Here is a 12922-nt window from a genome sequence, read left to right on the forward strand (position 1 = left end):
ATGAACCCTATATATACTATACGAATAGATGCGATTGTAGAGACGTGTCTCTTCATAAACGGTTGCGATTCTTGAACTTGTGGATGAGATTGATCTTGAAGAGGTGTGTCTCCTTGAAAAATCACGTCCCCTTGTCTCTGTGATGTAGGCATCGATGTGAACAGGTACGTCTCCTGGAGAGGCGTCCCTTGATTAAGTTTGTAGGTTACAAACTTTCATCTTGTCGCTTCCGGTCCTCGCACTTACTAACTAATCTAATTATAACATAAACTGACTATCTACTAATTACAGAATGACCCCTATACCTATATTTAGTTTAAAACACCAATACTCCCCCTTAAACTAAATATAGTTTAACAAAGGTCTTCAACTTGCTTGACTTGCAGTAGCATTGGTTCCTCTTCCAATGCGAGATTGGCTTCTTGTTGCGTGTCTTTCTCCTTTTCCTTCCACTTGGTGCAATCTTTTGCAAAATGACCAAGTTCTCCACAATCATAACATCTGAACTTGCTTTTGTCTTGGTTTCTTGGACCCATATCTTTTCCACGTCCTCTTCCTCCTTTGAAAGATCCTTGTCCTTGACTTCTGCCATAGTTTTGAACACTACGACCCTTTCCATGATGCAAACTTTCAAATTGGTTATCTGCACGTGCCATCATGAGTCCTCCTTGATTATTATCTTCTTGCTTGTCTTGACTTTTGAGACGTTCTTCAAAAGCTATTATTCTTCCCACTGCTTCTTCAAATGGCATTTTGTCTATTTCTGAATATTGTTCGATATTTGCCACGATGGGTAGGAACTTCTTCGGAACGGAGATAAGTAACTTCCTTACGAGTTTCTTGTCTTTGATAGTGGTACCGAGAGTTTTAAATTTGGCTTTTATACCACTCAACTTGCTTGCGAAACTACTTACTGTGTCGTTCTCATCCATCTTTAAAACTTCCAGTTCGCTCCTCAAAGTTTGTAGACGTGCTTTCTGAACCATATCTGCTCCGAGATGACGAACTTTGATTGCATCCCATACTTCCTTTGCTTTTTCGTATTGCGCAACTTGCATCAAAACATCTTCTGGTAACGTTTGGAAGATAAGTGCTTTCGTTGTGTGCGCCTTCTTTTCATTTATCCCTTCCGTTGAAACAACTGTTTCCCAAAGACTATATGCCTTCAAGATTGTTTCCATCATAACTGCCCATTGGGTGTAATTCGTCTCTTTCAATTTTGGGCATTGAAGAGATACATTCCCTTGCTCGTGGAGTGACGTTGATGCACTTCCTTCTTTTTCTGTCATGCCTCCTTTCTTTCTCGCCTTGCTTTTCTTGCCTATCTTGCTTTTGATCGGATGATCCCTTTCTTGACCGTGTAGATCAAATTTCTTACTTAGTACTTGCGTCTGGCCAACTTGCTAACCAGGTTCTTGCGTTTCTGACCGACTTGCTAATCAGATTTTTATGTACCCTGACCCACTTGCTAATCAGGTTCTGACCGACTTGCTGATCAGATTCTTGCTAACTTGCTATTGCGAGTGAAAAAAAAATATCCAACCAACTTGCTAATTGGACTTAATTTGATCGACCCGCTGTACTTGCTTTTTCTTGCTTTGACCAAGAATGGTCGTTTCTTGCTAGACTGAATCGTGAAGATTCGACGTGCTACTTGCTATTTTGAACCAAACGATCCGGAACTTGCTATTTGAACCAGGAATCGGTTTGACTTGCTAGAACCGATACGGGTTCGATTTCTTGCTATACGTATCGTTTATGATTCAAAAATTGACTTGCTTACTTTAAAAAACATGCTACTGATCCCCTTTTCAACGTACAAAAATTTGATTTCTTTTCCCTTTTGAAAGTCGTTTGAATTTTACTTAAGAAAATTTGAGACGACAACCCTTTTTTTATGTTTGTGATTCCAATATGGCTTTGCAAAAAGTCAAACTTGCAATTAAGATAGACACTCGTGATATGACTCTTTAACGAATCAGTACAACAAATATGATGCATACAATTGGAATCAAAAATCAAATTTTGACTTTTTCAGAACACTAAAACCAAGATGACCCTATGGTTCCTTTCTTGTGGTTCGACTAAATCAAAATAAAAAAACGTACTTACGAAATCGACCGTCGCCCGGTTCTTGATAGATAATTCTCTGATTCAATCGGCAAACCCGGATTTTGTTTCTTACTCGTAATCTTGCACTGAGATTTTTCTTTCTTGCTTCCTCTTGGATCGATTAACCGTGATGCTCTGATACCACTGTTGGTAATCGAACATGCGAATCACAGGTTTGAATATAAAGAATTGAGAATCGAGAATAATAAACTTGCTTGTATTGAATGAAAAGTGATGATTACAATTGACATACATGAACCCTATATATACTATACGAATAGATGCGATTGTAGAGACGTGTCTCTTCATAAACGGTTGCGATTCTTGAACTTGTGGATGAGATTGATCTTGAAGAGGTGTGTCTCCTTGAAAAATCACGTCCCCTTGTCTCTGTGATGTAGGCATCGATGTGAACAGGTACGTCTCCTGGAGAGGCGTCCCTTGATTAAGTTTGTAGGTTACAAACTTTCATCTTGTCGCTTCCGGTCCTCGCACTTACTAACTAATCTAATTATAACATAAACTGACTATCTACTAATTACAGAATGACCCCTATACCTATATTTAGTTTAAAACACCAATAGTTCTCCTGCCGTAAGAACATCAACATGCTTTTTTGGCCTTCACCCGTAACCGTAAGAAAGAAGGTGGCGGTAGGCGTGTCATAGTAGGAGATAGGAAAACGGTGTACGACGGGATGGACCGCTTTACAGGAGACTTACGTTGTTCCAGCGTCGTCCAAAATCTTTACCACGTACCGCCATTTTCAAGTCAGTATTCACATTCGTTCCGTTGAATTAAATTAATTACTGTTTCTATACTTGAATTTCTAAGTGTTCTTCATGTCTTTGAAGTTAATTGATTCATGTTAAGTGTGATATAAGAATGAAACAAACTATAACTATGGAAAAGGTTCAATCGCTTAAACATAAATTAAATTCAAGAAGCAAAAACCAACGACCATGGAAAAGTTTGAATTCATTGAACATAATTCTAAATCTAAACTTTTGATGTCGCCAAATGTTTGATTGGTTGACGCTCAATAAGCAATCGGAAACTAATGATTTGAAAGATACACGGAAAAATGATTTGAATAGTAGAGACAGTGTTATAGTAAAATGATTTGAAATAGAAGATTTATGCATTAATGGAAAGATTCATTAGTATTAAAGTAAAAGACTGATGCATTACGCTTGATGAAAAATGATTTGAATGAGTTTTTCATCGAGGGTAGTATTCGGTCGTCACCAAATCTGATTATCTATCCAAATCTTGATCGTATTTGCTTCTTACCGAACATCAGGCTTTGTGCGAAACCTTGATCTCTGTTTCAAACAGGGCCGGCCCAACCCTATAAGAAACTAAGGCTTGGGCTCCATAATTTTAGGGCCTCCGTTTGAAAGAAAACAAAATATATTATGTAATTTTAGCTTAGCGGCAAGGTTGCCACTTTGCGGCTTTGCAAACCCAAGTTTAAATCCCAGCCAACAATTTTTTTTTACTATTATGTTCTTTGGGTTACTAGATTGGTTCGGCATTTCCAGATTGTTTGTAATCCGATTCTTTATGTCATGCTTCAAAAGAACATATTTTATGTCATCTTTTCTTTATATTGCGGTATGTATTTCTAAAGTAATAGAACTTTGAAACATATTAATTTCTTTGTAATGTTACAGTTTGCACTTGACATTTTGACCAACATTTTTGGTCTTCACATGGAAATTGCTATTGAAATCAGTCTCAAGAGGCCTTTGTTTGGTCGCTAATTTAAATTACGGTTTTTTGAAAGTAGCAATTGTCCGTATCTTTAACTAAATCAGCGATAATAATTAATACCCCGCTGCAACGCGTGGGTTGGCGCTAACTTGTTTCAGACATTAAATAACCACTTTTTTTTTGCTTTTGTTGATCTCTGAATACAGGAGAGGATGCAACTGATGAAATTAAAGAACCACCCAACACACACACACACACACACACAAAAATGAAAACAGGTGTGCGGATTTGCAATCCTGCTGAGATTATTTTGTTTATCACATTCTTGATTTCTAACACATGTAGTTTGTTTTGCCAAAGCGTTTGGCACAAATTTTAAATCGTATATGCTTAAATTCATCCAAGTTTACTCGAGTAATATAGTTTTTATAATCATACATTTACTTTAATATACAACTCTTTGTCAAATTCAGAGAAAGGACCAAGATTTAGCTTCCACAAACACCAAGATTCAAGGATCATTCCTTAATGACAAGGAACAAATCAACAAACTGTGTTTGGATTCATTCATCCGTTGTTGATTGCATAACCAAATTACAACTTGTGTATGCAAACATGTTTTATAAACTCATCCTACATCAATGCAAACAATTGTAAGACTCGGCGTTGTGGTTTAACTAGCATGATTAAATAAAAGAAAATTGATGATTGGTGCAAGACCACCTCTTTCTCCCTCAAATGCCCGTTAAGGGCTTCACAAACCCACCCTTAATGCCCCTCTTTCTCCCTCCCCGGGGCGGTTGTTTGCGGCATTAAAAGGGCTGATGTGGCTGGGGTGAATATTTGGTTGTGAAGCATACCACTTAACCACTAGAATGTCCCATTAAGGACTCATTCCTATTCAATTAAGCACACATCATTTATTTGGCCTTCCTTTGATCATGCTTTTTATTTAGATTCTTTTGTTTCAATGTCAGAAGCACCATGTCTATTTTGGCAGTTGAGATATTACAAGGCCCTCTTTGAAAGTTAGGGTATGTTTAGCAATTTTCATATTCTGGTATTAACTTTCAGTTACCAGCAAGTTTCAGAGGGATCATCTGTATATGCATTATACAATCTGCTCTTTAATCTTTAATCATGATCAATTGTGCTAGTAGTATGAGATGCTATTCAGGTTACAAGACTTGTGGCCATTTAGATGTGTTTCTAGAGTCACATCGAGTGTGCGTGCACTAGATTCACACCTACACGAGATAATTACGTAACTTCAAGATTTCTTGACAATCGTGGGGAGCATTGGTTTTGTTTGTGAAACAAAAAGATAACACGATGTGGGCGTGTATTGACTTCTGTGAGCTGAAAAACGCGATGTGAAAAAATAGTACCTGCTTTCTACAACGGATTACTCTTCAATGATTGATATTTGTTCGCGATACCATGAATTGACGTTAAATTCATGCTTTTTGTTCTGGTTGATCTTTGAATACAGGAAGATAGAGTTGATGAAATTAAAGAACCACCTGGTACAAAAGAAAAACAAGTTTTTTTTGAACGGCGAAACTTCTATATATTAATATAGAAATCGGGCCCGCAAGTAACTGGAACCCGAAAGATTACAACAAAATGTCACGGATGTTAAACTCTAACCATCTCAACCAAACGATATTACAATACCTCGATCTAGACGTAATCCAAAGGAAAGAGTTTTCTTCTATAGTCTCCGCCGTTCTATTAAAGTGAACATGGTAGTCGTTGAAAGTCGTCTCGTTTCTCGCCTTCCATATCTCCCACATGGTGACCATTATAATTGCCCCCACAATTTTCTTCCAAGTGTACCAGTGCAGACTTGCAATCTCATGTTTATCACATTTTTCATTTCTAGCACATGTAGTTTGTTTTCCCACATCTTTTTGATTATTTTAGTTTGAAAAAAAGTGACATGTGATATGAATAATATAGTTTTGCAATCATATTAGAAAGAACCAAGATTTAGCTTCCACAAACATCAAGAATCAAGAATCATTCCTACGAAAATAGTTAGCGATAAAGAACAAATCAACAAACGTTCGGATTCTTTCATCCGTTGATAATTTAATAACCAGATTACAACTTGTGTATGCAAATGTCTATAAACTCATCCTACATCAATAAAAACAATTGTAAATTGTGTATAAATTCACCGAATATTTGAATCTAAACGCCAAATATTCATATACCTTAACAAAAACCATGATACAGATTGCAGAAACTCACAGTATCATATCAATATCACAAGAATGAAGTTCCAGCATGATTATGATGCAAAAGATTATGCGCCATCGTATCTCTCGCCTTCATCGCAACCTCAGACCTCAACGCAATTTCCGGAACCATCTCATCATCCACAACCTCAACAACCAACTCGGGTTCGATCTCTTCTCCTCTCAACTCACATATATTATGCAAAACACAACACGCCCCAAGCACAACCGGCAAATCTTGCAGCTTCATTTCGGTTCTCTTCTGCAAACAAGACCACCTCCCTTTCAACCTCGCAAACGCATCTTTCGACACCTTCAAAATCTCACCGATCTTCTCGTTAAACGCGTGTTGAGTCCACGTCAAATGCGGCTGCGTGTACGGCACCAAAATCCAATCCATCAACGGGTAACCAGACCCACCAACAATCCACACCCCTTTCAACAGCCCACCACTAGCCCTTTGATAAAGTGCAGATTTTTCCAACACTTGATCATCCGGCATCGACCCGGGCCACCCGATACACACATCAGTAAACACCCCGGCTTGATCGACCACACCCTGGACCGTAACTGAGTAACAAGTCTTCTGCTTTCGGTCCGTATGCCGCTTGTTAAAATAAGCAGATACATTAACCTTAGGAGCTATTATTGGTATATGAGTTGTGTACATTGATCCTACAACATTGGGTATCCCTGAAAGTGTCTCAAATTCGTTGCTAATTACTTTTACTGACGATTTATCCGGCCATTGTAAATATTTAGGCATTAACACATCTTTGATAGCAGAACAAACCTCAAGAACAATTTTATGACACGTGGATATCCCTAACCCAAATTTCTTACTCACCAGTCGTAAAGACTCACCGGAGGCTAATCTCCACACACAAACAGCCACCCTTTGCCGTACAGGAACCGCATCTCGCAGCATAGTGTTCTCTTTAGCGACGGTTGCACTAAGTTCGTCGCAAATCAAGTTAAACGTGTTTTTCCCCATTTTAAACGCTTTTTTAAACTCAAGTTCTGAAACATCTTCACGGTTGTACTCATCCCACCAATCTGGCGATCTGGTTTTAACCCACAACCGCCGTTGTGGGCCGTCGCCGGATTTCTCCGTCGTGTCGCCGGTGCTGGTGGTGGAAAGATTCAAATCATAGTTTAAATCGACGGCTTTTCGCTTGCGATCTTTTGTGGGTTTGTTTGTTGGGGTGTTGGGGATGGTGGGTTTGGTGTCTTTCATTCCATACGGTTGTGGGGTGATGGGGAAAGTGGGGGAGTTAAGATGCAGGCCAGGTGTTTGACGAAATGCGTGAAAGAGATGTGAACGCTAGAAGAAAGATGGCGATTGGTGATTGACTAGAGATCGGTTTTGTGAATGAAACAACAGACATATGATTGATTAAGTGATGATAAAATAATGAGATGTGGGGGACAAATAGGTGTGAATGCGGTTTGGTTACCGATTTTTAAGGGACGAAGGTTCCTGGAAAGAGTCCACGTTTGTTGGCGTGGGCGGCGAGCTTAGACAGATCATGGGGATTCGTACCACTTTTTTATTTTATTATTATAGATTTATCCATGTTTTGGAAATTAGATCGGATGATTAACTTTTTTTAGTTGACAAATACTTTAAACTAGAATTAAACACCCCCCGCGTTGCGGCGGGGGCCTAAAACTATGGCAAATAACATCAATGCCACACCGCTGGTAGCGCCACCAACACTGAAGTTGCGGTATGTTAATGCGAAAATATAAGACCGAAACATATAACATGAAAAAAATAACTATGTCGATTTAGTACACACGCGTTGCGACGAACTTGTTACATGGAAAAAAAATAGACATAAAAATGTTGAACCATACACGCACGTTGCGCCGTGTTAACTCGCAAAATAATGTAGGATAGAATAACTAAGTCAATGTAGGATCCGCCTATTGCAGCGAATTTGCCAAAGAGGGAAAATAGACACATTGCGACATACCTGTCAAATGTGAAAAAATAGACGAAAAACGTTGAACCACACACGCACGTTGGGACGTATTAGCTCACAAAATTTAGAACGTATAAGACCGAAACATATAACATGAAAAAATAACTGTCGATTTAGGACACACGCGTTGCGACGAACTTGTTACATGGAAAAAAATAGACATAAAAATGTTGAACCACACACGCACGTTGCGCCGTGTTGACTCGCAAAATAACGTAGAAAAGAATAACTAAGTCAATATAGGATCCGCCCGTTGCAGCGAACTTGCCAAAGGGGGAAAATAGACACATTGCGACATACCTGTCAAATGTGAAAAAATAGACGAAAAACGTTGAACCACACACGCACGTTGGGACGTATTAGTCGCAAAATTTAGAACGAAACGTAAAACGAAAAACTTGCGAAAGATAAAAATTATGGGGACCAAAGTTGTAAATAAAAAAGTTTTGGGTTAAATTACAAAAGATGAAAAGTTTTAGGTTAAAACTAAACAAATTAAAAGTGTTAAAATATAAATGATTAAAACTTTTGGGTTAAAAATGAAAAATCACATTTTTTTTTGAAAAACCCCCAATGCTTGAAGTACAACACATAATGCAATAATTTGTTGCAAATTTATATTATGGAAATTGTGGTTTAGATGTCATGGTGTTGGTTACGATACAAACCATATTTATCCTATAAGTCGTAAGAACAGATTCTAGCACTTAAAAAAAATTAAATTAGCACATACCAAACAATACATACATAAAAGTAACACTTTTGAATTATATTAGCACATGAAAATTAATCAAGATAATTGATTTTAGCACATATTGCGCTCGTCGTATTTCCATACGAGACGCTCTCCCACCTGTCTCATTCTCTCACTACTCTCTAAAATTTCCTCACCGAATGTCCTAAATTCTTGTACGTTTTCTGCACTCATTGGGGGTGCAGGTTCTAGGACTGGGTTTGGAATATGGGGTGCAGGTTCCTGGTACGGGGCTTGGTATGGGTAAGGATTCTCTAAGATCTCCCTAATGTATGCATCATTATCGAAATAGGGATCTAGAGGATCTAACTCTGGGTAGGCTCCTAGATTGGGCATGGGCAAATCTTCATGTATCGGGTAGCGTTGCACATAGTCTCTAACGTCATCCCACCAGGGGTCGTAATTTGGGTCTAGGGGATTTGGTGCAGGTACCCTAAGTATTTCCTCCGGATTGAAATCATGCATTTCTACTTGGTTTTCAGGGTTTTCTATCTCCATTGGCTGGTCAGGAATTTGTGGTTGTGGTTGGGGTGTTAGCATTTGCTCCAGGTTTAGGTCAGGTGCGGTGGTTGTTAAAATATGGATATTGGCTATACCCCTATGAAACATATCCTGGGCATATGCATCGGTTTCTCTTTTGGCTGCGGCTAGTGCTCTCTGGTTTTGTAACTTTTTCATACGTTTTCTACACTCGTGTGCTCCCCTACTGAACCATCCCCTCTTTTTCTGAGGAAATGGCTCTTCAGATTGAGCCTTAAATACGAATATTCCTTCTTCTGTATCAGCAGAGTACACCGAGAGGGCAGGCTGAGAAGAGGCACCTTCGCTTCTATGCGAACCAGACAATTGACGGTATGCGTCAAATGGTCCTTGGTCGCTCATACTGTAAACCACGACAGCCGTTACGGAACCCTAGATCAATCGGGCAGAGTATCTAATACGTCTCCAAGGGTTATGATACTTACATCGTAGCAGAACCTCGCCAATTAGGGGGTATAATACCCGTGTATAAAGCCTGTTATTCTGATTTTGAGATTGAGAAAAGAAAATGGGACGAACAGACTGAAGATCCGATGCATTCTATTTATAGTTGTTGAGTCTGGTTCTCTCGCGGCCCGCGTAACAAGAGAAGGGCCTACGCGGCCCGCGTTGACCCCCGGTCAATGCGTAGCTTAGCTGGGTCACTATGTAGGCTCGCCAGATGTTGGGCCACGTGGCGGCCCAGGGCCGTGCCAGGCCTTAAGTTGACGCGGCCCGCGTCAAGCTTGGGGTGGGGCTTACGCGGCCCGCCTCAGCCCAAAATTTAAAATTTTTAATTATTTTTAATACTATTTAATATATTTTGAGGCCCGTTTTCGCGTGTGGGGTGTATTTAGGGACATATCGGGATATTTTATGGTGTCGGAAAAATAATCGAGGGTGTCGGTTTATTTAGGATTGTTATATCCTCCCCACCTTGTTTTAGAGCTCGTTTTCGAGGTCTACTGGAACAAGTGTGGATATTTTCTTTGCATTTCTGATTCAAGCTCCCATGTATATTCAGGCCCTCTTTTGGAGTCCCACTTCACTTTGACCAGAACTAATCTCTTATGTTTGAGATTCTTAATTTTCTTATCTTCAATCTGTAGAGGCCTTTCTACAAATTTAAGTTGTTCATTTACCTCTATGTCTTTAAGAGGCACTACGAGTGATTCATCAGCTAGGCATTTCTTGAGATTAGATACATGAAATACATCATGTGTTCCTGCCATTTCCTCTGGCAGTTGTAGCTGATAAGCTACAGGTCCTATTTTTTTAATAATCTCAAAAGGTCCAACATACCTGAGACTTAGCTTCCCTCTTTTGATGGATCTCACCACTCCTTTCCAAGGAGAGACTTTTAACAATACCTTGTCACTTACCTGGAATTCTAATGGCTTACGTCTGTTATTAGCGTAGCTTTTCTGTCGATCACGAGCTGCTTTTAGTCATTCCTTGACTTGAATGATCTTGTCGGTTGTTTCCTGTACTATCTCAGGTCCAGATAATTGTTTTTCCCCAATTTCTCCCCAACAGACTGGGGTTCTGCACTTTCGTCCATAAAGTGCTTCGAATGGTGCAGCATTGATACTCGTGTGATAACTGTTATTATAAGAAAATTCTATTAAAGGTAAGTGATCGTCCCAATTGCCCCTGAAATTAATTACACAAGCTCTAAGCATGTCTTCCATTGTCTGAATCGTCCTTTCGCTTTGTCCGTTCGTTTGAGGATGGTAAGCTGTGCTTAGATTTAGCTTGGTTCCCATTGCTTTTTGGAAACTTGCCCAAAAATGAGAGGTATAACGGCTATCCCTATCAGAAACAATTGATAAAGGAATTCCATGTAATGAAACTATTTCATTTACATACAATTTGGCTAATTGTTCCATACTAGAAGTTTCTTTCATTGGTAAGAAATGAGCTGCTTTGGTTAGCCTATCTACAATCACCCAGATTGTATCACTACCTTTTCTTGTTTTGGATAATTTGGTAACAAAATCCATTGTTATCAATTCCCATTTCCAAACTGACATTTCTAACTGTTGCAACAATCCTGAGGGTTTCTGGTGTTCAGCTTTAACTTGTGAACAAGTTAAACATTTAGAAACATAAGCTGCTATATCCTTTTTCATTCCTATCCACCAGAAATTTTTCCTTAAATCCTGGTACATCTTATCACTTTCTGGATGCATCGTATATTTAGACTTATGGGCTTCTTCTAATATATGGTGACGTATATTTTCTAATTTAGGTATCCACATTCTCTTTTTATGGAATCTCCAAATTCCATCTGTTCCTTGTTCTAATTCTTTAATCATTCCTTTTAATTTTTCAGTATCATCCTTGATTACTGATTCTTGTGCTTTTCTGATCTGATCATTTAAATCTACTTGTAGATTTAATTTAAGAGAACGTACCCTTTTTGGCTTTTCGTGATACTTTCGGCTTAAAGCGTCAGCAACTACATTGGCTTTCCCTGCATGATACTGGATATTACAATCATAATCACTAAGAATCTCCATCCAGCGTCTTTATCTCATATTCAACTCTTTTTGCCCAAAAACATACCTTAAACTCTTATGATTTGTGAATATGGTAAACTTACTACCATAAAGGTAATGTCTCCAAATCTTAAGGGCAAAAATTATGGCTCCTAGTTCTAAATCATGGGTTGAATAATTCTCTTCATGATTCTTAAGTTGTCTAGATGTGTAAGCTATAACCTTTTGACGTTGCATTAACACACATCCATAACCTAACTTAGAAGCGTCACAATAGACTACAAAGTCTTCAGTTCCTTCTGCTAACGCTAGTATAGGTGCATGGGTTAATCTTTGCTTAAGAATTCTAAAGGCTTCTTCTTGTTTTGGTCCCCATTCAAACTTAATGGATTTACAGGTTAACTTGGTCAAGGGAATGGCTATTCTAGAAAAATCTCGAATAAATCTTCTATAATAACCGGCCAATCCTAAGAAACTTCTAACCTCGGTTGGAGACTCAGGGGTTTTCCATTTGGTAATCGCCTCGATCTTTGTTGGATCCACATGAATTCATTCATGATCGACTAAGTGTCCAAGAAATTGTACCTGCTCTAACCAAAACTCGCACTTTGAAAACTTAGCGTAAAGCTTTTCCTTTCTTAATAGATTTAAAAGTGCGTGCAAATGTTTTGCATTATCCTCTTTACTCTTAGAGTAAATTAGAATATCATCAATAAAAACAATTATGAATTTATCCAAATATGGCTTACATATTCGGTTCATCATGTCCATCAATGCAGCTGGGGCATTGGTTAAACCAAATGGCATGACAGTAAATTCATAATGGCAATACCTTGTTCTAAAGGCGGTTTTAGGAATGTCCTCTTCCTGTACCTTTAATTGATGATATCCTGATCTTAAATCGATTTTAGAGAAAAATAGAGCTCCTTACAGTTGATCGAACAGATCATCGATCCTTGGTAATGGATACCGATTCTTAATCGTGACCTTGTTCAATTCACGATAGTCAATGCACATACGCATTGATTCGTCTTTCTTTTTGACAAACAGTATTGGTGCTCCCCATAGCGATGAGCTTGGCTGTATAAG

The 12922-nt window shown here is 38.7% G+C and overlaps 1 protein-coding gene across 1 annotated transcript; it reads right to left on the reverse strand.

Annotated features, from left to right (window-relative positions):
* Positions 1-5875: 5875 nt before the first annotated feature.
* Positions 5876-7494, reverse strand: LOC110886244 (protein ALP1-like). The gene has a single exon (XM_022134019.2). The coding sequence runs from the start codon at positions 7306-7308 to the stop codon at positions 6100-6102; it is 1209 nt and encodes a 402-aa protein (XP_021989711.1). The 5' UTR covers positions 7309-7494; the 3' UTR covers positions 5876-6099.
* Between the last annotated feature and the right edge of the window lie 5428 nt (positions 7495-12922).

Source organism: Helianthus annuus, chromosome 10, assembly GCF_002127325.2.
Source record: "Helianthus annuus cultivar XRQ/B chromosome 10, HanXRQr2.0-SUNRISE, whole genome shotgun sequence".
NCBI classification, from domain to species: domain Eukaryota; kingdom Viridiplantae; phylum Streptophyta; class Magnoliopsida; order Asterales; family Asteraceae; genus Helianthus; species Helianthus annuus.

Bases quoted from the DNA above. Each gene is read 5' to 3' on its own strand.
- LOC110886244 (XM_022134019.2), bottom strand. From the start codon at position 7,308: ATGAAAGACACCAAACCCACCATCCCCAACACCCCAACAAACAAACCC.